The 24,783-nt window shown below is 34.9% G+C and overlaps 2 protein-coding genes across 2 annotated transcripts; one reads left to right on the top strand and one right to left on the bottom strand.

Moving 5' to 3' along the window:
• Positions 1-5,786: 5,786 nt before the first annotated feature.
• On the bottom strand, positions 5,787-9,740 carry LOC144434444 (chondroitin sulfate synthase 1-like). Its single transcript, XM_078122892.1, has 3 exons — positions 8,891-9,740; positions 6,699-6,841; positions 5,787-5,951 (listed from the first exon to the last, which is right to left on the bottom strand). Exons 1-3 carry the CDS (start codon positions 9,738-9,740, stop codon positions 5,787-5,789), a joined length of 1,158 nt encoding a protein of 385 aa, XP_077979018.1.
• Positions 9,741-11,038: 1,298 nt separating this feature from the next.
• Positions 11,039-17,641, top strand: LOC144433624 (proteasome activator complex subunit 3-like). Its single transcript, XM_078121961.1, has 8 exons — positions 11,039-11,182; positions 12,000-12,032; positions 12,611-12,673; positions 13,166-13,255; positions 14,195-14,246; positions 14,644-14,825; positions 15,115-15,324; positions 15,855-17,641. Exons 1-8 carry the CDS (start codon positions 11,162-11,164, stop codon positions 15,933-15,935), a joined length of 732 nt encoding a protein of 243 aa, XP_077978087.1. The 5' UTR covers positions 11,039-11,161; the 3' UTR covers positions 15,936-17,641.
• Positions 17,642-24,783: the final 7,142 nt, after the last annotated feature.

Below are 24,783 nucleotides of genomic sequence, written 5' to 3'. Positions count from 1 at the left end.
TTGTGGGTTGTATTTCAATGTAATTTCCTATTCATAAACCACTGATATGATATATACATGACAACATATGGAAATACTGCAGAACACTTTATTTTCACTAATTTTGCTTATCTCTCTCTTTTCAGCTAAAATAACATCATATAGAACGTACTCTTTAAACACATCACTTACTTTAACATTTTCAATAAAATCAGTGAAAGTACAATAAAATCCAAGTAAAACATCCAAAATACTCATTTCAAGTACGCATTAAATACTTTGAAAGTAAAGTATTCCACAGTTAATGGCAGTATGCATGTCAGTTTTTGGGTGTTTCTATTGTCTATGATGGCAGTAAATACAGTCACTCAAAACCTCTGCTATGCCCAAGTTTCATTAGATTATGTAAATACAATGGAAGCCAGTTGACTGGAGTCAAACCACCCTCTGGTGCTACGAAAAATCTAACATTGCAACATTTCATTGTCTGAAAAAATCTAACATTGCTACATTTCATTGTCTGACTCTACAAAAATATAACATTGCTACATTTCATTGTCTGACTCTACAAAAATATAACATTGCTACATTTCATTGTCTGACTCTACAAAAATCTAACATTGCTACATTTCATTGTCTGACTCTACAAAAATCTAACATTGCTACATTTCATTGTCTGACTCTACAAAAATCTAACATTGCTACATTTCATTGTCTGACTCTACAAAAATCTAACATTGCTACATTTCATTGTCTGACTCTACAAAAATCTAACATTGCTACATTTCATTGTCTGATTCTACAAAAATCTAACATTGCTACATTTCATCGCCTGGCTCGACAAAAATTTAACAATGATACATTTTATCATCTGGCTTAGCTCTGTGTATGCCTAATTTTAGTTTTCCAACTTGCAAGAGTAGGTAATAATGCATACTTTCACAACATAGATATCAAACACTGTCCACCATGTACATTAAACTAATATGTCTGGAAAACTGATAATATAATAGTAGCCACTTCACAGCAAATATAACATCCTCTGGTTTGACATCATTCTAACATTGCTGCATATATAGTCTGGTGTGACAGAGGTCTTACTAACGTTACTACATTTTATTATCTAGCCTGGGAAAATTTTAATTACAATATATTTTGCAAATCAGCTAAAGGTAACTCATGCAAAGAATGTTGTTGTACCAGACAAAGAAATGTTGCAGTATTTGTATGACTTTTGTCTATCACTTGATGAAATGTAGCAATGCTAATAAGATGTATATAGAATCACATCACAGTCTGTTTAAGGTTACTGGCTTCTATTGTAAGCTATTCACACTTCCAATCTTACTTCACAAGGTCAAAACACGTTACATAACCTAATACAGACAGACATGTACATTAATTTTGTATTTACATTCAAGACATGTATGCACTTCTACTCTTGTGTTCCCAAGTAAAGTTATCCATTAACACATTGTCTGGTGTCAGGGAATACCTTATTGTATTTCGTAAACTTAGTTTTTTTCCAATAATTAACAGTGTTTGCCAGTGTACTAAAACTGAAATACATATGTATGTAAATATGAATATGTCCTGGCAGCTGTGTTATACATTACGCATTCAGACACGGTTTATCTATGCAATGTACTTAGATATATGTATATATATATAATATTATAAATATGTTTATACTTTCTATGCAATTATATATAACAAATTAAAAATACATAGCTTCTATGCAACCATAAATATTGAATTAATTAAAATTATAGCATTTATGCAATTACATATACATCAACAATTAAATATGTAATTTCTATGAAAATAAATCTGCCAATAAAATATTATTATGTGAAAAGTAAAATCATTGGCTTTCTTTCTTGATGGACGGCAGTGGGATGCTAGAGTTGTGAGTTGATAGGTGAAAGGTTGTGTAAGAAATACTGGTATAATGGTATGTATTAAAATTGTATCAAATCAAGTGCGTTATACATGGACTACATAAAAATACATTGTAAACAGCCATATATACAGGAGAAATGAAGATGCCTTGGTATTTCACTCATGAGACAGGATGTTTTTACACACACATGCACACACACACACACACATACACACACACACACACAACTTCAAATGCACAAAAAACACTTATAGAGGTGACATGCACAGGTTATACTGCACCATAAAAGAATAGCAATACCTATAACTGATTTGATGTGAATCCTGCTGTATGTGTTGTGTCTCTGTTACTGTTAGTTTTGAGTTGAATTGTGTCTATCTTTGTGTTTTTTTGTTTGTTTGTTTGTTGTTGTTGTTGTTGTTGTTGTTGTTTGTTTTGTTTTGTTTTGGGTTTTTTTTGGGGGGGGTATAATTAAACATCATGTTCCATGAGTGAAACAAAAAGGCAACTTCGTATCTCCTGTAAGTTACAATTCTAATGTTGAGTTTCAAAAAAAAAAGATGATGATACTGTTGCAATAAACATCTAGCACATTTAATACATTGTATCAAAACACTGAGAAATGGCAGTTTCTCAAGGAGTGCTTTCTAATAGCACACCTAGTGTCCAAACTGTATGATCTTTTGTCTTTTTCATAATTGGACTATGGTGTATTTGAGCAGCAAACAAGTAATTAGAACTGTAATCCTTTCAGACCTGAAATGACATGAATATTTTTGAGACTGCTTGCTTTGCCAGCGACATCACTACCTGTGCCGTTTCTTTAAAAGTGTTACAATATATAGCCTTATCCACTGTTTAATTTAATGTAGCTATATAAAAGACTTAGTCTGATAAAAGAAATCAATCTATAGAAACAATCCTGTCAGAACAAGTGAAAAACTGGGTATACTGCCCAATCCTGTGATTCCATAATGACTGTATGGCAATGTCTTGTCTTTATCTATCTAATAAATTAAGCACATGATAGCAGCATATTGTTAGTTTATTGCACTTTCAATTAAGCAGTAAGAGTTAGAATTCATTGCACTGAAACTGACATAGAGTTAGAATTCATTGCACTGAAACTGACATAGAGTTAGAATTCATTGCACTGAAACTGACATAGAGTTAGAATTCATTGCGCTGAAACTGACATAGATTTAGAATTCATTGCGCTGAAACTGACATAGAGTTAGAATTCATTGCACTGAAACTGACATAGTTAGTATTCACTGCACTGAAACTGACATAGAGTTAGAATTCATTGCACTGAAACTGACATAGAGTTAGAATTCATTGCACTGAAACTGACATAGATTTAGAATTCATTGCACTGAAACTGACATAGAGTTAGAATTCATTGCACTGAAACTGACATAGATTTAGAATTCATTGCACGGAAACTGACATAGAGTTAGAATTCATTGCACGGAAACTGACATAGAGTTAGAATTCATTGCACTGAAACTGACATAGAGTTAGAATTCATTGCACTGAAACTGACATAGAGTTAGAATTCATTGCACGGAAACTGACATAGAGTTAGAATTCATTGCACTAAAACTGACATAGAGTTAGAATTCATTGCACTAAAACTGACATAGAGTTAGAATTCATTGCACTAAAACTGACATAGAGTTAGAATTCATTGCACTGAAACTGACATAGAGTTAGAATTCATTGCACTGAAACTGACATAGAATTAGAATTCATTGCACTGAAACTGACATAGAGTTAGAATTCATTGCACTGAAACTGACATAGATTTAGAATTCATTGCACTGAAACTGACATAGAGTTAGAATTCATTGCGCTGAAACTGACATAGAGTTAGAATTCATTGCACTGAAACTGACATAGAGTTAGAATTCATTGCGCTGAAACTGACATAGAGTTAGAATTCATTGCACTAAAACTGACATAGAGTTAGAATTCATTGCACTAAAACTGACATAGAGTTAGAATTTATTGCGCTGAAACTGACATAGAGTTAGAATTCATTGCACTAAAACTGACATAGAGTTAGAATTCATTGCGCTGAAACTGACATAGAGTTAGAATTCATTGCACTGAAACTGACATAGAGTTATTATCATACCATCTACATGCATGAATCTAATAAAACTTTCATACCATCTACATGTATGAATCTGATAAAACTTTCATACCATCGACATGTATGTATCTGATAAAACTTTCATACCATCTACATGTAGGAATCTGATAAAACTTTCATACCATCTACATGTAGGAATCTGATAAAACTTTCATACCATTTATGTGTAGGAATCTGATAAAACTTTCATACCATCTACATGTAGGAATCTGACAAAACTTTCATACCATCTATGTGTATGAATCTGATAAAACTTTCATACCATCTACATGTATGAATCTGATAAAACTTTCATACCATCTACGTGTATGAATCTGATAAAACTTTCATACCATCTACATGTATGAATCTGATAAAACTTTCATACCATCGACATGTATGTATCTGATAAAACTTTCATACCATCTACATGTATGAATCTGATAAAACTTTCATACCATCTACATGTATGAATCTGATAAAACTTTCATACCATCTACATGTAGGAATCTGATAAAACTTTCATACCATCTACATGCATGAATCTAATAAAACTTTCATACCATTTACATGTATGAATCTGATAAAACTTTCATACCATCGACATGTATGTATCTGATAAAACTTTCATACCATCTACATGTAGGAATCTGATAAAACTTTCATACCATCTACATGTAGGAATCTGATAAAACTTTCATACCATTTATGTGTAGGAATCTGATAAAACTTTCATACCATCTATGTGTATGAATCTAATTCAAACTTTCATACCATCTACATGTATGAATCTGATAAAACTTTCATACCATCTACATGTATGAATCTGATAAAACTTTCATACCAGCTACATGTATGTATCTGATAAAACTTTCATACCATCTACATGTATGAATCTGATAAAACTTTCATACCATCTACATGTATGAATCTGATAAAACTTTCATACCATCTACATGTAGGAATCTGATAAAACTTTCATACCATCTACATGCATGAATCTAATAAAACTTTCATACCATTTACATGTATGAATCTGATAAAACTTTCATACCATCGACATGTATGTATCTGATAAAACTTTCATACCATCTACATGTAGGAATCTGATAAAACTTTCATACCATCTACATGTAGGAATCTGATAAAACTTTCATACCATTTATGTGTAGGAATCTGATAAAACTTTCATACCATCTACATGTAGGAATCTGATAAAACTTTCATACCATCTACATGTAGGAATCTGATAAAACTTTCATACCATCTACATGTATGAATCTGATAAAACTTTCATACCATCTACATGTATGAATCTGATATAACTTTCATACCAGCTACATGTATGTATCTGATAAAACTTTCATACCATCTACGTGTATGAATCTGATAAAACTTTCATACCATCTACATGTAGGAATCTGATAAAACTTTCATACCATTTATGTGTAGGAATCTGATAAAACTTGGGGTGAGTTGAAATCGGGGTGAGTTGATCGAAGACCATAGGATTCAAACATTGGGATTTAAGTACAAAATGTAATAAGTTATTCTCACTATTCTAGTGGAGAAAACATTATTTGATCTTAATCTTTCACACAAAAGTTGATCAATGTGACAAGTTAATCCAGGTTGGATATATACCCACTGAACCTGTGGTACTTGTAGAGACATCTGTTAGCTTGGATACTAGGTTGGTATGGATACTAGATTGCCATGGATACTAGGTCATCATCGATGCTACATTGTCATGGATACAACAAGTATCTATTGTTTCTTTAATCCAAGCACTTTCTTTGCAAGCTGTGACTTAGATCCAATGGAGTCGGCCAAAGCACCAATACACATCCTGTATTGGTCTGCACTCAGCTCTGGGTCACATGATCGGTTATGATAATGGTGGATAAGTGCTGGGTCAACAGCTCGGAATACCTGTAAGTATGAATGAGCAGATGAAGAAATAAACATCTGGTGACAGTGATGAAGAAATGAACATCTGGTGAAAGTGATGAAGAAATGAACATCTGGTGACAGTGATGAAGAAATGAACATCTGGTGATGGAGAACTACTATATATATCATGCAAATAATTGAACGAACATGTTACCTGGTGATAATTTAGTAAGCATAGTGTGGTGCAGTGTCTGTCAATGTGTTCTATGCTCTGGTTGGTGCTATCAAAGCATGATGTCATCCTCTGAATGTTTAAAGGAAAAGCTTTTAGCCTTGTCCTATAAGAATTTTAAATGAGTCCTGTTTCTTGCTTTTTCATCTTAGTTTTTTTTTTATGTTCTTTTTTCCTCAATTTTATCATGTCTTTTTCTCTATCAATTTACTAAGGAACACTTGTGAATAGTCACAATCCAATGTTTTGTAAATATGGCCAGCCAATAAACTATCTGAATCGGAATCAGTGGTAGTTATGAACATAATGTCCTAATGTGTTTTCACATGCAATTATTGTATGTGAAAACACATTATGCTATGTTATCTATAACTACTACAATATTGTAATATTTTATATTACATAATATAATTCTTCAAACAAAATGATTTGGTGCTAGGCTGTGTTCTCCATAAAACTAAATGTTTTAAGGTGAAAATTTGAAAGATAATATAAAATGTCATATTTAGTCAAACAAGACAGAACAAGACTAAACATAGAAAAGAGAGACCTACTTTTACATTACTTTTGATGAATCGATTGTAGAGTTCCACATCTTCACCTCCCCAGCCATATGTAGTGATATCAAAGCCACCAACTGCCCTATAGTCATAGTTGTATAGACAAGCCATACCATACCCATAGTGAACCCAGAAACCTACAGATAAAGATATACCCATAGTGAACCCAGAAACTTACAGATAAAGATACACCCACAGTGAACCCAGAAACTTACAGATAAAGATATACCCATAATGAACTCAGAAACTGACAGATAAAGATATACCCATAATGAACTCAGAAACTGACAGATAAAGATATACCCATAATGAACTCAGAACTTACAGATAAAGATACACCCATAATGAACTCAGAAACTTACAGATAAAGATATACCCATAATGAATTCAGAAACTTACAGATAAAGATACACCCATAATGAACTCAGAAACTTACAGATAAAGATATACCCATAATGAACTCAGAAACTTACAGATAAAGATACACCCATAATGAACTCAGAAACTTACAGATAAAGATACACCCATAATGAACTCAGAAACTTACAGATAAAGATATACCCATAATGAACTCAGAAACTTACAGATAAAGATACACCCATAATGAACTCAGAAACTTACAGATAAAGATACACCCATAATGAACCCAAACCCAGAAACTTACAGATAAAGATATACCCATAATGACCTCAGAAACTTACAGATAAAGATACACCCATAATGAACTCAGAAACTTACAGATAAAGATACACCCATAATGAACTCAGAAACTTACAGATAAAGATACACCCATAATGAACCCAAACCCAGAAACTTACAGATAAAGATATACCCATAATGAACTCAGAAACCTACAGATAAAGATACACCCATAATGAACTCAGAAACTTACAGATAAAGATACACCCATAATGAACCCAAACCCAGAAACTTACAGATAAAGATACACCCATAATGAACCCAAACCCAGAAACTTACAGATAAAGATACACCCATAATGAACCCAAACCCAGAAACTTACAGATAAAGATACACCCATAATGAACCCAAACCCAGAAACTTACAGATAAAGATACACCCATAATGAACCCAAACCCAGAAACTTACAGATAAAGTTATACCCATAACAGATAAAGATATACCCATTGCTGCACTGCTCCGTGATGCGGGCGTATCAATCTGTGAAGGCACACTTTGACATAGATGTGTAGAATACAATGTATGCAACAGTAAAGTTAGACTGTAAAATAAGTGTTCTTGTGGAAAGCCTAAGGGATAAGGAGAGTGCCCACAATGGCTGAAGGGATAAGGAGAGTGCCCACAATGGCTGAAGGGATGAGAAGAGTGCCCACTATGGCTGAAGGGATAAGGAGATTGCCCACAATGGCTGATGGGATAAGGAGAGTGCCCACAATGGCTGAAGGGATAAGGAGAGTGCCCACAATGGCTGAAGGGATAAGAAGGGTGCCCACAATGGCTGAAGTGATGAGAAGAGTGCCCACAATGGTTGAAGGGATAAGGAGAGTGCCTACAATGGCTGAAGGGATAAGGAGAGTACCCACAATGGCTGAAGGGATGAGAAGAGTGCCCACAATGGCTGAAGGGATGACGAGAGTGCCTACAATGGCTGAAGGTATAAGAAGAGTGCCTACAATGGCTGAAGGGATAAGAAGAGTGCCCACAATGGCTGAAGGGATAAGGAGAGTGCCCACAATGGCTGAAGGGATGAGAAGAGTGCCCACAATGGCTGAAGGGATAAGGAGAGTTCCCACAATGGCTGAAGGGATAAGGAGAGTGCCCACAATGGCTGAAGGGATGAGAAGAGTGCCCACTATGGCTGAAGGGATGAGAAGAGTGCCCACAATGGCTGATGGGATGAGAAGAGTGCCCACAATGGCTGAAGGGATAAGGAGAGTGCCCACAATGGCTGAAGGGATAAGGAGAGTGCCCACAATGGCTGAAGGGATGAGGAGAGTGCCCACAATGGCTGAAGGGATAAGAAGAGTGCCCACAATGGCTGGAGGGATAAGGAGAGTGCCCACAATGGCTGAAGGAATAAGGAGAGTGCCCACAATGGCTGAAGGGATGAGGAGAGTGCCCACAATGGCTGATCTTTCAGTCTACAGCAAAGCATTTGCCATTAACAGAATAAATTTGGAAGAGTAAAAATTGAAAACGAACATTACCATTATGTTTGGTGATATCTTGGCTAGGTTCTTCTGGTATCTTCTCTCCCTCTACATCTTGATAGATAAGTGCTGGATCATACAGAGAAAAGACAATGGGAAAGTATGCTTGCTGTTTGTAGATAGTATTCCTACGACAACGATTCAAGAAGTTGTTGTCAAAGCCCACATCAACATCACACAAAAACAAAAGTGAATTATCTGAAAACTGTTTGATACCCAAGTCCAGTCCAACAGCTCGTGAAAAGGTGCCTTTTGTTTCTATAAAACTAATCATAGCTTCTGGATATTGTTCTTGATAACTTATCAGCAGATTTTTAACTTCCTCAACATCATATTCCTCTTCTGCTGTGGTGCCAGTAAACAACACAACAAGTAAACTAGTGTTGTCATCAGTTTTCAAACACACTTCTTCATATCTCTGCATGAATGCTTCAACTCGACTGGTAACCCTTGACAATGTCATGATGAAGTTGACAGTCTGAGCTGTCTCTCCAAATGTTGTTGGAAGATTCTGTGTTCTGGTAAAGGGTTTGATGAGATACATTCGTCTCTGTTCTGTACGAGTTTTTTCAGGTTTTGTAACTTCTAAATCTAAAACGTACTCTGCACCAATCATGGCATCAACCCTTCGGTATCCATTCACAAGTTTTTTAAAATCATACTTGACAGTACTTTGTTGGTTAATTATCGCCACAGCTTCAGAGATGACATCCTGAACATCAAGTTTATAGTTTCCTATCAGTCCGATTCTTGGATCGTCATCTAGGTTCTCATACAGATGCCGTTCTGTAAAATATGCCCATCGAAGCACTTCATACTTTGTCTTAGGTTTGAATTCATCTATCATCAATGTGTCATATCCCTGTCTTTGCGCATTACATTTGGAAACAGGACACACTGGACAGGGATGACATGTGGATGACTCTGGTAGTAGAACATCAATCAAAGTTCTTGCAGAGAAACCAACCATTATACATGTCATTAATTTTAAAATGTCAATTGCACTGATTTTCCGTCTCCCAAACATGGCTGGTGTCGTGGGAGATGAACTAAGAGTTACAATCATGTAAGCAAATACACCTGTCAAAAAAGACACAAAAATGGCAAATAATATTTCAACATATTTTTCTCTCTATTGATATTCACATTTTTAGTCAATTTGTCTAGTGTATGCACAACTGAGAAAAACTTTATTCTAAGATGCACACAAAAAATATTCCAAATTCGAAAACTTCCTGGAAGTCCATAAAAATTGTGTTAAACTTAATGTAGAATAGAGTACTAGAATTCAAGATGTATAGTACCTGAAAATATGTCAAAAATATTAATTAACAAATTATTAAACAACAAATTATCTACACAAGTCATTTTGTACATTTATTTTGAAATTGAATATATATTGTACATTGTGTGTGTGTGTGTGTGTGTGTGTGTGTGTGTGTGCGTGCGTGCGTTTGTGTGTGTATTTGAAAACTGTTTTCTTTGACTTTAATAGTTGTTTCTTATTTTTATTTTCATATGTATACTTACAAAGTCTTACTCATTCATTCCACCATGGGTCTATGAGGTATTCCACCAATTAGTAATAATATGATTATGACGAAAAGGCTATACATATATCTGAGCAAGAAATAATATGATTTTACTTGTCGAACTAGTGCAATATTTGCTCTGTATATCGGCGATCTTATTGGCTTATGTACACTTATGTTCAATCGAATCACGTTTAAAACTCCATGCATGTATGCAATGATCTACGCACAAAACTTGTCACATGTGTCATGCATGCGAAACTAATCACATCTGTACTAAAAGTACATTAGGTTATTTACCTTGCAGTGGCAAATGAAAGTGTTCGTACCATCTGCGGACTGGACTTACGATATTAAAACACTTTTATTGAACGGCTGGCAGCTGCCATTTTGAGTGAGAGGTCATGACCTGTTTAGTTGTTCGCTTCTTCTTCTTGCATGATACATAATTTTGTAAGTTTTATTAATGTTTTAATTTGTAGTGAATCATTGTTTTGACATGACGAATACCACAAGAAACGTGATTTGAATTTGTAATCAAAGTTAATATATATTGTTGGGGCAAACGTCTGCAAAGGTCATAGGTCACACTTCCGCCGCGTGAAATTGGCGCACACTCACCACATGCACGGTTGGCGGCAGAAGTGGATGACAGTCCTTATCGAACTGTTTGACACACAAATACTTGTATTTCCCCTCCCAAAAGCCCAGAATTTTTCATAATAGGAATTTATTTATGGTTATGGATGCAGGAAAGGTAGTATTTTATATGTGTTTGGTGATAACGTATTGATGATTTCCGCATGTTAACTTTTGTTTATGTGCTTTACTAACACTAACACTACTAGTACAGTGCTTGCAGACGGTGCATGCGATTATTCGCTCAACACCGGTGGACTTTACTCCATATGCAAGCAGGACTATGCTAATACCAATACTATTAATTATAAGCATTTTTATTACAGTACAAAAACACATTCGTTGACACTTCCCTAGGGTGTTTTATCTTATAAATGTGTACTATTGCAGTATTGCACATTTGTTTTACAAATATCCCGAGGATCAAATCTATGAAAGTGAGAAACCCTACAAATTTTAGACTTGAATCAGCTTTTCAAATAATGTTGGTAAAATCAAGGAACCTTGAGGATATGCCAATGGCAAATGATCACTACCGAGTGATACTGATACTATTCAAACACCCCCCCCCCCCCTCATTGCGATATATTACACAGTATACTACACAATTTACAAGTTGAAGATTCTTAGAACACCGAAGATACTTGGAGTTTATGTTGAACACTCTAGACCGAGATCTGACTTTAAAATATTTCAAATTCTATCAATGCAATTCATACAAACTATTAGTGTGGGAAAATAATTTGTTGATCAAAGCTTAGATTCTTTATTTCTAATTTCACTATACTTCTAAATTTTACCTTCATTCAAGGAATTTTACAACATTCTATAGAAATTTAGTACCAGAATGTTTGTTTATACCATGGACTTGAGTAGTCCAGCCAGACAGTTTGCATACAAATATTAAAACAAACTTGTGTTAATTTTTTTTTCAGATGGCAGATTTCAAAGATAACTTTTTCTCAGAGGTATGTCTTCATCTAGACTCTTAAGATATGTATTCTGTCATCAGTGGTCTGATATGGTGCCACAACAGGTTGTATCGTACACACTAGTTGTCATCAGTGGTCTGATATGGTGCCACAACAGGTTGTATCGTACACACTAGTTGTCATCAAATAGTAGAGTTTTTTATGTTAAAAATTGATTTAATGGGTAACACCACTCCAGAAAATAGAGACATTTTCATAACTATGGGTTCTGGAGAGTGATTTCATGATTTTACATCACCTACAATTATTTGCGATTTCAGAGAAACATCAAGACAAGTTGATCTTATGCCTTTATAGGTTATATTTGCTGTTGGTCACGTTGGCTCATGAATTGCCATTGAGGAATCTCATGCAAGGATTTCTGAGAAAATCTCTGACGATATCACTTAGACCATAATCTCATCTTGATAATCTTTGTATTTGTCAAGACAAAGATCTGTCATGTATCAGTTATAGACCAAGTATATTTTGACTTACTTGTCTTCCTACCAGCAATTATTTCCATCATAACATTTATTTTTTTAAGTCATATATTTATATGTTTATTATGACAGGCAGAGAAGCAGGTGATGGAATATTTTCCCAAGAAGGTGACAGAACTAGATGAAATGTCAAAGGTCAGATATCTTCCATAATTTCCATAGCAACCTAGGCCACTGCTTAATGAAATGTCAGAAGCTATACTTATTTCAGTCAACCTAAAAGAGGGTTTAATACCATGTCTTTGATAGCCAAGCTGTGTGCTGGCTTTTTTAAAATTACGCATATCATTGCAATTATTTAATTATACATTTTTAAACATACATCCACGTCTAATTTGAAATAATGATGTATAGTTTTGGAAGATGATTGATGTGTAAAATCTACCTCAGACCCAAGACTATTTACTGGATTCCCTCTTCAATATAATTATTAGTTTACGTCAGTGAAGAAAATATGTTAGCTTAACTAGATCTTTGTGTCTATTACAGTAGATTGAACTGATGGAAAAGAATGGTTTCAATGAGGGATGAGTGATTTCTGTAGGTAAAATCAAGTCAGCTGTTTAGTAAATTCATTGTCTTGAACTAACCTCAGTTATTGTCATCACCTTTTTTCCCCCTAAATAGAGTGATATGTTCAGTATGAGTAAGATGAACTCTGTTAGTGTAAAACTCAATATTCCAGTGCCTGATCCACTTATATTTAACAGTTCGGAGGTAAGTACAAAATATTCAATGAGAGTTCAGTTCCTTATTTAGAAATGGATACACATATTCTACAATATTTAGAATAGAGGTTTCGAAGCTGTATTATCATATATTTTAGCCCAGAATAGAGGTTTCCAAGCTGTATTATCTATTATCATATATTTTAGCCCAGAATAGAGGTTTCCAAGCTGTATTATCATATATTTTAGCCCAGAATAGAGGTTTCCAAGCTGTATTATCATATATTTTAGCCCAGAATAGAGGTTTCCAAGCTGTATTATCATATATTTTAGCCCAGAATAGAGGTTTCCAAGCTGTATTATCTATTATCATATATTTTAGCCCAGAATAGAGGTTTCCAAGCTGTATTATCATATATTTTAGCCCAGAATAGAGGTTTCCAAGCTGTATTATCATATATTTTAGCCCAGAATAGAGGTTTCCAAGCTGTATTATCATATATTTTAGCCCAGAATAGAGGTTTCCAAGCTGTATTATCATATATTTTAGCCCAGAATAGAGGTTTCCAAGCTGTATTATCATATATTTTAGCCCAGAATAGAGGTTTCCAAGCTGTATTATCATATATTTTAGCCCAGAATAGAGGTTTCCAAGCTGTATTATCATATATTTTAGCCCAGAATAGAGGTTTCCAAGCTGTATTATCATATATTTTAGCCCAGAATAGAGGTTTCCAAGCTGTATTATCATATATTTTAGCCCAGCTGATGAAGGAAATAAGTGTACAAATCACATTGATAATAATAATCTTTCTTTTACACTGACACCAAAAAAAAAGTTGAATTCACTGTTTGTAATATATTATCACCTGTTCAAGAGTTCCTTCTCATTCTCTTTCAGTTAACATTGTTATATTCAGTTTCTTACTTTGTCTAAGTTTTATCCAAAAATGTTTTTTAATAGATTAGAACTTTTATTTCCTTCCAGGTTAACCAACCAACAAAGAAAAGGAAAATAGAAGAAAATGATTCTATTCCTGGTCAGTGTAAAGTACTCAAAGCATGACAGCTTAGAATTACTGCAATGCTACTATAGGAATAGGCAATGTTTACTTATCAATCAAAGTACTGATTGATGAAATTAGACATAAAACATACTATAATATGTTCCTTGAAAGAGGTTGAAAGTCAAATCACACATGGGGTGCATTTGATTATGGAACCCTTGGAGCATCAAGGCAAATCAAGGCAGCATGGCAATGCAAATGAAGGGATTGCTGACATGAACAATTATTGGAATTGGATGACTAACATTATCAATGATTTAAAATTAGTTTTAAACTAAATTTGTCAGTTATACACAATATAATTGAGACTATGTTTTAATCATTATGTCTTCAATACAATACCAATATAAGCATTTACTTGTTTCTGCAGGTTCCAAAGTGTTATGCCTACCCAATGGTACAGTTCCATGTAATACCTATATTTTATCCATGGTGGAGACACTAAAACCCAGCATATGTACACTCATAGACAAATGTAATCTTATTAAGATGTGGGTTCAGTTATCAATACCTAAAATTGAAGATGGGAACAATTTTGGAGTTTCTGTACAGGTAAGGATACAGTCCAATGGTATGGTTACCATAGAATACATGTATGTGCTAAAAATATAAATTTATCATGTTACTTTGTTATCATTAGCACCATTTACATTGGCATGAGAAATACACCAAACTCGTATATCTTTGGTAAGATACATAGGACTGAAACCATACTAACTTAGGACACCTACAGGATGTCTACTGAAATCATACTTAGGACACCTACAGGATGTCTACTGAAACCATACCTATGATACTGTACTACATTAACCATGACATGTGCTTTTTTCATCCTATGTAGGAAGATACTCTGAGTGAAATCAGACAAGTTGAGAGTGAAGCAGCCTCTTATCTTGATCAGATCTCAAGATACTTTATAACAAGAGGTAAAATAGTATCCAAAGTAGCCAAGTACCCACATGTAGATGACTACAGACAAACAGTCAAGGAACTCGATGAAAAAGAATTTATCAGTCTACGATTGGTTCTATTGGAGCTCAGAAATCATTATGTAAGTACCAGTATGTTTATGTATTGTATGTGTGAAAGTGTATGTATTGTATGTGCATTGGGTTTTCAAACGTTTGTGTGTGTGTGTGTTGTGTTTATTTGCATAATTGTGTTATACGTACTTGCATGTTTATTGTATATGTGTATTGTGTGTGTATGCATGTGTTCAAGTGCAAGTGTGTACAAAGATGTCTTATGTTTATGTGTATGTGTATGCATGTGCACATTTGTGTGTGTGATAGAGAAAAGACAAAAAGGTTTCTTTGGTTGTTGTGAGAGCTGTTACATTCTACAATCTGAAAATGCATGTGTTTTGTTTATACAATTTGAGAGCAAAAAGATTCCACTGTTTGAATTCTAGACATGATACTGAACATAGAAAATATTCAATATACATTTTTGAGGTGTCCTCACGCTTGGTTCTGTCGAGAAGGATAGTATACAATGCAAGCTGGCCAGGCATGTCATTTAAAACTGTATCATGTCACATTCCACCTAAATCATAATAGCACTCTCTTCTATTTATTCCAGTCTTCTTTGTATGACCTGATCACCAAGAACTTAGAGAAGATTAAGAAACCTAGAGGGTCCAACACAGACACCATGTACTAGCATCCTTAGTTTGATCAACATTTGTTCCCAGTTTGACTGGAAGATCCACCAGAAGAATATCAATATCATGTTGTCCTGTTCTTGTTTGTAACCATATTTGTACTCATCTACTGAAAAAAAACAAAAAACTGTAAAAGTAAAAGATTCTCAATATGAGGATAAATGAATGAAAATGAATGTTTTGTATTTTCAACAGCAGGGTACATGAAAGCAAAGATGTAAGAGACAGTTTTTGGATATTTAAGAATACTACTACAGACATTGATATGCTTTTTAGCATAGATTTACAGTGTGATACGTCAAAGTAGGCAGCCATGGATACAGTGAATAAGTTTCCTAAAGGACCAACTGAAAACAGAACATACTTGTCAGTATTTTCAGAGTCCAGCACTCGACTTAATAGACTAGTATTACCCTCAATTGTACTTCACAAAATTACCAGTTGAATAGTTTTTAAAGGCTTTACTTCAGACTAAGATATGTCATGTTCAACCCTATCAGATTTCTCAAATCATTAGCTGATAATGTGGCACGTCACATTTTGTCTTTACAGTGTAATTCATCATACATGTGTGTTTGTAATAAATCACTTCAAACACTGATTGACTTCTTTTTGGTGCATGAAAGTAGCAGTTTCATCTTTATATAAGAGATCTCTTTCATTTCCAAAATATCCCTGTTTGTATCTTGACTGATACAAAAAGTTCTTGTAATTTGTTTAATTTCAAGTGACTTGATTTTCCAATTACACTTGTTTTATCTTGACAAGTGTAAAGTTTATTATCAATCATGTTATGTTTAATTTCAACTGCCCTCCAGATTTTTACATCAATCTATGTTTGTGTCTGGCTTAGTACAAAAACTTCACTTTCTATTGTTTAATTTCAAGTGACCTGATTTTCCAATTACACTTGTTTTATCTTGACAAGTGTAAAGTTTATTATCAATCGTGTTATGTTTAATTTCAACTGCCCTCCAGATTTTTACATCAATCTACGTTTGTGTCTGGCTTAGTACAAAAACTTCACTTTCTATTGTTTAATTTCAAGCGACTTCTAACTTTTCCAATAAAACCGTTATTTGTATCTAGACTAGTGCAAACAGTTCTCCATCATGTTATTTTCATTTCAAGTGTCGTATATGGTACAAATACTTTATCATTATATTCTGATTCATTTCAAGTAACCAAATTTTCCATGTAAAGCTGAGTTTGTATATGAACTAGTGCAAACATTTCACTTGTGTAGCACTATATTTTTGGAAGTAAGACACCTTTACATTGGCCCACTTCACTTGTAGCTTGACCGACTGATTCGTCATTGCGGGTGCTCCACATTTTTGTCACTCTGACAAGAATTACAAAAGTGCAAAGTGGAGTGCCTGCAACAACTGATCTTTCAGGCTAGCAAAACTGTTTGATACATCAACAGCTTTAGAGAACTGTATTTCTAAAACTAATAGCTAGTCTAAGACTGAGATTGAATAAATCATGTACATCTTACCTACCTCTTATGTTGTTAAATTTGGAGTGATGTGAAAACTTAGGTGAAAATTACTCACAAGATTGAATATATTTGGATATATTTAAAGTGTGTTTGTGTCTTCAGTTGGTTATTTAAATTGCAGTCAAAAAAAGAAGTCTTGCCAACTTTTGCCTGCATACTGTAAGGACAATTTACCATGTATTGTCACAGAAACTTTTTACTGATGCTCAAATAAACATTCTAATATTTACCCATACTTTTGTTAGCAAAGTATGATTTTGTGATCTATACAGAGTGAGTTTGAATTGTTGCCTTCATACAGAATGTTGTGATCTATACAGAGTGAGTTTGAATTGTTGCCTTCATACAGAATGTTGTGATCTACACAGAGTGAGTTTGAATTGTTGCCTTCATACAGAATGTTGTGATCTATACAGAGTGAGTTTGAATTGTTGCCTTCATACAGAATGTTGTGATCTATACAGTGAGTTTGAATTGTTGCCTTCATACAGAATGTTGTGATCTATACAGAGTGAGTTTGAATTGTTGCCTTCATACAGAATGTTGTGATCTATACAGAGTGAGTTTGAATTGTTGCCTTCATACAGAATGTTGTGATCTATACAGAGTGAGTTTGAATTGTTGCCTTCATACAGAATGTTGTGATCTGTACAGAGTGAGTTTGAATTGTTGCCTTCATACAGAATGTTGTGATCTGTACAGAGTGAGTTTGAATTGTTGCCTTCATACAGAATGTTGTGATCTATACAGAGTGAGTTTGAATTGTTGCCTTCATACAGAATGTTATGATCTATACAGAATGAGTTTGAATTGTTGCCTTCATACCGAATGTTGTGATCTATAGAGAGTGAGTTTGAATTGTTGCCTTCATACAGAATGTTGTGGGTAATTTTTTTCTGTATGCCAATGCCAATGGCTGTACAAGAAGCAGTCCAATGTGTGCAGAAGAACATCATGAGTACCTAAATATTGTCTTGAAACCAAGATAATACATAGTTGAACACATTACATGTACCTCACAAATGAAACTTGCCTCGAGTTCAAGTTCAACATTTGCAATGGTAAGTCTATTAAGATTAACTCCTGGCCAAAACACTGGTGACTTTTGACCTTCCTTAGAAGATACAAGAATATAACGTGATCAGTTCATGTAAAGTAAATGAATATTTTGTACCAATAGCTCCTGTCCCCCTCGCAGATTTCCAAAAAATGGACTTTTTAATATGCTTTAAACATTCTTATTACTGGAACCATCTTGATTTTATTATTTTCCATCACTAGTTTAATGTCTCGACAGTCATTAACCCTCGGCTGGGTTCACATTCATGCCACTCATGACAAAATGCAAATACTACTAAGATGTACAATACTTTATTGAAAACAAAATCAAGAAATCCTATTGACTTGCACAAGTTGTCTTTATTGTATCCACTAATTCTTGTTTCCATTGCGTCTATGTTCAATCAGTCATGGGTCATGAAGTTTTGACCGTTGACATATAATGAACTTTCAAGTGTTTGGGCATATTACTTCGTAGTTTACATAGGTACCCATAAATTTTACATTGATATGGCTTTTACTTTGAATAAGTCATGGGTCATAACAGTTCAACGTGGAATGACCTTTCATGTGTTTGGTTTACATTGGTACTGGCAAATTTTACATTGCTATGATTTTTATGTTGAATAGGTCATGAGTCTTGAACTTTACCCTTTGACATGTAATGAACTTTCATGTGTTTGGGCATATTACCTCGTAGCTTACATTGGTACCCACAAATTTCACATTGATACGGCTTCTCTGTTGAATGTGTCACCATATGCTTTTTTAAATAATCTTTAGTAGCAAACGCTTTAGAACAAACTTCACACGAATAAGGTTTAATAGAGGAATGTAGCACTAAGTGTTGTTTTAACTTGTGTGCACTGTTGAATTCTTTGCCACATATCTCACACTGCGCCTTGTCATTACTGTGAGTACGATAAATGTGTTTTTTGACAGCATAATTTGAAAAAAAAGTCTTTCCACACTCCTTACATGGGTACAGATTAGGTTCAGAACTATGTCTAGTGACGACATGCAATTCTAAAAGATGTTTCTGTACAAACTTTTTACCACAGTGTTCACATGAAAAAGGTCTCTTCATATGAAAATTTTGAACATGTCCTTTGTAAGCCGTTTTACCATAGATATACTTTCCACAAATATTGCATTCAATCTTTTCTTTCTTGTGACAATTTAAGACATGTTTGTCCAAGTAATATGTGTTTGAAAATTTTTTATCACAAACAGCACACTGGTGCTTTTTATCTAAATGGAAAACCTTCATGTGACGGGTCATAGTGCTACTTCTAAGGAATCGCTTACTGCAGATCTCACATTTGAAATCTTTTAAAGTGCTTCCTAAGCCATGAATGACCATATGCTTTGTGTCTAGAGTGTCCCTACTGGCATACTCAACCCCACACACTTGACATTGGGCTATCTTCATCTGAGCAGCATGCTCATTTGCTTGGTGCTCTATCCAGTCTTTACGTAGCAATACCACTCCACAGAATCGACACTTCTTTTCTCGACACTTGCCCTGCAGTTGATGAACTTCTAAATGATGAGCTTCTTTGTGTGCATCACCACATTTCTCACACACATAGGCTCTATCACTATTCTGTGCTTCATAAGCTTTTCGTATCCGCTCCTTGTGTGCTTCTAAATCATCATCTTCAGTTAATTTTATCATTTTTACATAACTTTGTTTTCTCCTTGACTTTGGAGGATTGATGACCTTTGCACCTGATGGTTCAATGACCTTTAAATCTGATGATTTGATGAACTCTGAACCTGGAGGTTTACTCGTGGATGATTTTGTGAATATTGAACCAGGAGTTTTATTCGTTAATGTTTGTAGCTTGATTTTTATTTTTGTCTTCCTTTCCTGGCTTTTCTTTTCCGATTTATTTTGTGGGTGTTCATTTTTGTTTTTGTTTGCTGATGATGATTCTAGACATTCACTTTCACTACTTTGTGGTTTAGTTATCCCTACATTCCCAGCCTCATTACTCTGGGTTAGCTCTTCAGTTTCAGTTACAGAAGAATTTCCCACTGCAGAATCACAAACTGTTTCATCTGTATCATCACAATCAGAAAGACAAGAATCTCCTGATTCACCAAAGTCAAATTCTGCTGTAATTGTTGACATAGTACCATCAGATCTCTCTTTGTCTTCCTCTACATCATTTGTATCAGTTTCCATAGCAACATGACCCCAGTCTTCATCATACTGTGAGGTTTCCATGGTGATTCTGCTTTCACTCTTTTTGGTCTCTGGATCAATAATGCCAGCACTATAGTCAAGGGGACCACTGTTGTCAGATGCTACCGATACCTGTACATACCCATCCTCTGGTTCACATTCAGCTTTAATAGTACCCCCAGTAACTCTGTAACTCCCCCTCATAGTAACATCTCTTACAAGAATATCCTGTGGTTTGACTTTAAGTCCCTCAGTTTGGAAGGTTCTCACAAAATCTTCACTTCCCATGTACTTAGATGATACTCCATCTTCAGATATGATGACAAATGCACTGCAACCCAACCCCTCAATTAACTTTTCACACTGCAATACAAAACAGAAAGACACTTGTTATTTATGACAACATTTTTTAGTTTAAATGGGTGAACATATTTGGATTTCCATATAATGAACATAACAATTTTTTTTTGAACTTCAAATTGTACAATCTGTATAATAGAAAATACATTTCTATATCTACCATGGTTACATGCAGTCCTAAGCAAATTGTATCATAAGACTATAGCCCTTCAAGTACATGTGAAAATAGATACAGGAGAACTACATGCTGGTAAGCTTTCAGTAAGTGGTATACAAAGGAACATGGGTCTTGATAATTATTACACTGAGAGAGATAATAATATGTTTCCATAAATTGGCACTTTCTCATAATGCAATGAGCTCAAAGTACTGTACAAACCCCTGGTATGGACCTGTAGCATTGTGGGTTTTTTTTTTAATTCGTGAATGACAGGATGTGTGGATTGATACTTAGAATAGGGTGCTTGCCTGACACTCTATATTACCATACTATATCCACTGAAGATACAGTTGTGTAATAAAGTTATTATTATAATTATTATATTTAAGGTGTAATTACATTTACAGAGAGTTACAGAAACTCCATCACTGAAGGCTAAATTAATACATTCATCAGGTCGGTAAAACAGTAATATTTCATTCTCGTGTCACCTAACAGTGAGGTCAGCAGATAGTGAACAGCCGAAACGTTACCTGTAAGTAATACAATAAGGATCCTTGTTACCCAAGCAGGACTAACGCTGGGTTTATCATTCTTACACCTTACATTCATACACCTCCGATTTATGAGACGACATGCGAGTGTGTCTATCGTTGTAATCTTATCTGACGTCACGTCTCACTTGCGGACCATGGAGTTACAGACCAAGACTGAAGATGAGCGGGGGTATTATGTAACCTTGGAGTAATTATACTGACGAGCTGTGCACTGCACTGATTCATTGATGAATTTTAAAGTTTGGACGACTTAATAATCAGTACAACTATAATTACACTTCCACTACTCGTATACAATACTGTCAGTGCTGGGATAGCAAATCTCAAACAGATGCACACAGAGACAGTCGAAACAGCGCGGTTAGAGAGCGAAAATGGAGTTCTTGATTTGATCTCTTACCTCCATGACCCACACAACGCTTTGTAGAAATGTAAACATGACTATGTCACACAACTTTACAGACACAACTTACAAGGGATTCTGAGTTCCCCCCATTGCTACCACAACACAGTAAACATTAGCATCAGGGTAGTTACCTTCTCAAACAGAATTCGACCCAAAAGATATCCACTTGTGGACGACGGTGAAAATTGTCCACGAGTATTCAAGTCTGCCATTTTCCTTTTGTGCACATTCACCCAAGATAAACATCAGCGACAGGCTAATGCTTATGTGGCTCATGAAAGAAATACCACCGGTGGAAGCTCGCCATCTATCGCGGAAAAGAAGAAATTAAAACAAAGGTTAAAGTTCACCGCACAGTAACTGACTATTACTCGTGAGTGATATTTCTTAGATTTTTGTTTTGATTATTGTTTTTATTATTGTTAAAGTATTATAACATTGTGACATTTGTAGAAGCAGGATTCGTGTGATATTTTCCTTATTTGCCGTGGAAAATAACACTCTATTCATATCAAGCAATAATTGTACATGTCCCTGTGGCAAATTTATACTGATTGTGTCAGAGTATAAGATTATCCAAATTTATCCGATAATGTATAAATATAATATTTACTTGTATCATATTTACTTCTTATCATATTCAATCTTTGTGAAACATTCATCTTCGTAAGTTTTTTTTTTTAATGTCACACGATAATACATGTACAGAATCAAAACCTGACTAGTGCATTGAGCCCCGAAAGGCTTAGAATGACCAGAGTACTAGTAAGAATATTTTTTTTTTAAAATTACGGTGAGCAGGCTTACACATATCCACCCCCTACCCTTAACGCCAGAAAGTGAAAGAAAGAAATCGTCCTCTTAGGCTCGTATCATTTTGATTAATAAGTATATGATTTGCCTTAAATAGTAGACTGCTGCTAAGTCTCACAATAATGTACAACATCCTACATCATGATCAAATCTGAAAATGTTTGAAAAAAAATTACAAAGTTAAAATTGTTCAAGAATAATCTTGTGGTGTGGAGCGCTTACTTTTTTTTTTACCTCTCATGATGCGTCGACCCAGTGCACAGCAGGTCTCTTCCAAGCCAGGTTTTGCAAATTTCATAACTGTACCCAGAATAGATAACAGACAAATCTTACAGACACCGTTGCAGTAAACATACATTTTAACCACAATCACAATTTTCCTATGAAAATAACGAATATTACGCCACATCGACATTTGAGGCCAGTTGAATTTTAATAAGATAAAAGAAATAGATCAACTAATTTCAATTTGCAGCTAAACTGTTTAGGCTTTGAACAATTTATAATCGTATTCCATACCTCCCAATATTAAACCAATCAGTGCGCCAAGACCAAACAACAGCAGTGTAAAACCCAAAGGCGTTGCCATGGTATGGTGAAACAGACGCCGATATCGATGATTGGTTAAAACAACCAGTGATGGTAGATGCACACCACTCAAAAGACCAATTAAAGAAGCGAAGACAAATAGTTCGGGATGAAGACGTAAGTGGACTGCTCAAAAGAGAGATGATTGTTGCTACTAGCGTTGCCACAATAAACTTTACGTGGTTGAGGCGTTTATTCCGGTCGTTCTTGTACTTTTTACGTAGTGAAAATAGTCCATGGCTCAGCTATTAAACCAAACATCATGGATAGACCACATCCGACCATGATCAACTCATTGTCCTCTTCGTCAATTTCTTTCGTTTTTAGAATATTTGGGAGGTGCAAAATCAAAATGTTGTGAGTGAGTCCAACACAATACGATACGACCACTGTATGAAAGAACCATCGGTCTTCAAAACACCAAATTTTCGTTTTCCTTAAGAGTTCTGGAAAGGTCACTGATTTACAAGTATTGTTCTTGGTTGGTGGTGACAGAGCGGCTACGACAACCAGTTGGCAATTTATAGAAGCGAGAATCAAAAAGACAGGTAGACGACCGTACACGTGAGATGTATACTTCATACTTCATCAGGGGAGGAAATACAAACATATACCGGCACCTGCTTCAGTAAAGGCTATGGCGTTGATAAGGATGTAACGATTATTTTCAAAGTAAGTTTGTAAGAGAGACAGGCTTGGTGTCAACATCAGTCCACACCCGAAGCCTGAAAAGGACTGATGAAAAGTCTATCATATTAGTTCACACACTAATTTAATTGAACTAATTCGCTACATCTTCTGAATTGAATGATTCAGGAGTACCCTAGTCTTGTTAAGTTCTGAAATTGTTCTGAAGAGTACGCCGACTTCAAAACGGAACCCAGTAATGGGGTTTAGGGACAGGATAGAAATTCATTTTCGACGTACGTCTTTGACCTAGGATTGACCCGAAGACAAAACATTTGTACTTGTACGTTGTATGTAAATTTTTTAGTGAGGGTTTAATTTGTATGTAAATTAGGTATAGTTGGCAGTGAATTATCAAGTTACTAGTATAGTATCATGACCAGGTGGCTGAGTTGTTTACGTTATAAATACAAATTAGAGAATTAACATGATCAATGATATTTGGCTGGATTTTGAGGTAAACATGTCCAGTATGCACTTTCGTAGTAGACAAGACCTAGCACAGTTACAGCACAGCGATGT

This window comes from Glandiceps talaboti, chromosome 4 (assembly GCF_964340395.1).
Source record: "Glandiceps talaboti chromosome 4, keGlaTala1.1, whole genome shotgun sequence".
In the NCBI taxonomy this organism is placed as follows: domain Eukaryota; kingdom Metazoa; phylum Hemichordata; class Enteropneusta; family Spengelidae; genus Glandiceps; species Glandiceps talaboti.
The sequence above is the reverse complement of the archived record's forward strand: the minus strand, read 5'-3'. Positions and strand labels throughout refer to the sequence as shown.

What these genes read in the sequence shown, in the direction of transcription:
- LOC144433624 (XM_078121961.1), top strand. Translation starts at nt 11,162, where the DNA reads ATGGTTATGGATGCAGGAAAG. An exon ending in AACTAGATGAAATGTCAAAG is followed by an intron (nt 12,674 to 13,165) that starts GTCAGATATCTT and finishes CCCCCTAAATAG; the next exon opens with AGTGATATGTTCAGTATGAG. An exon ending in AGAAAATGATTCTATTCCTG is followed by an intron (nt 14,247 to 14,643) that starts GTCAGTGTAAAG and finishes TTGTTTCTGCAG; the next exon opens with GTTCCAAAGTGTTATGCCTA.
- LOC144434444 (XM_078122892.1), bottom strand. Translation starts at nt 9,740, where the DNA reads ATGATAGATGAATTCAAACCTAAGACAAAGTATGAAGTGCTTCGATGG. An exon ending in AGATATCACCAAACATAATG is followed by an intron (nt 6,842 to 8,890) that starts GTAATGTTCGTT and finishes CTTTATCTGTAG; the next exon opens with GTTTCTGGGTTCACTATGGG. An exon ending in TCATCAAAAGTAATGTAAAA is followed by an intron (nt 5,952 to 6,698) that starts GTAGGTCTCTCT and finishes TCATACTTACAG; the next exon opens with GTATTCCGAGCTGTTGACCC.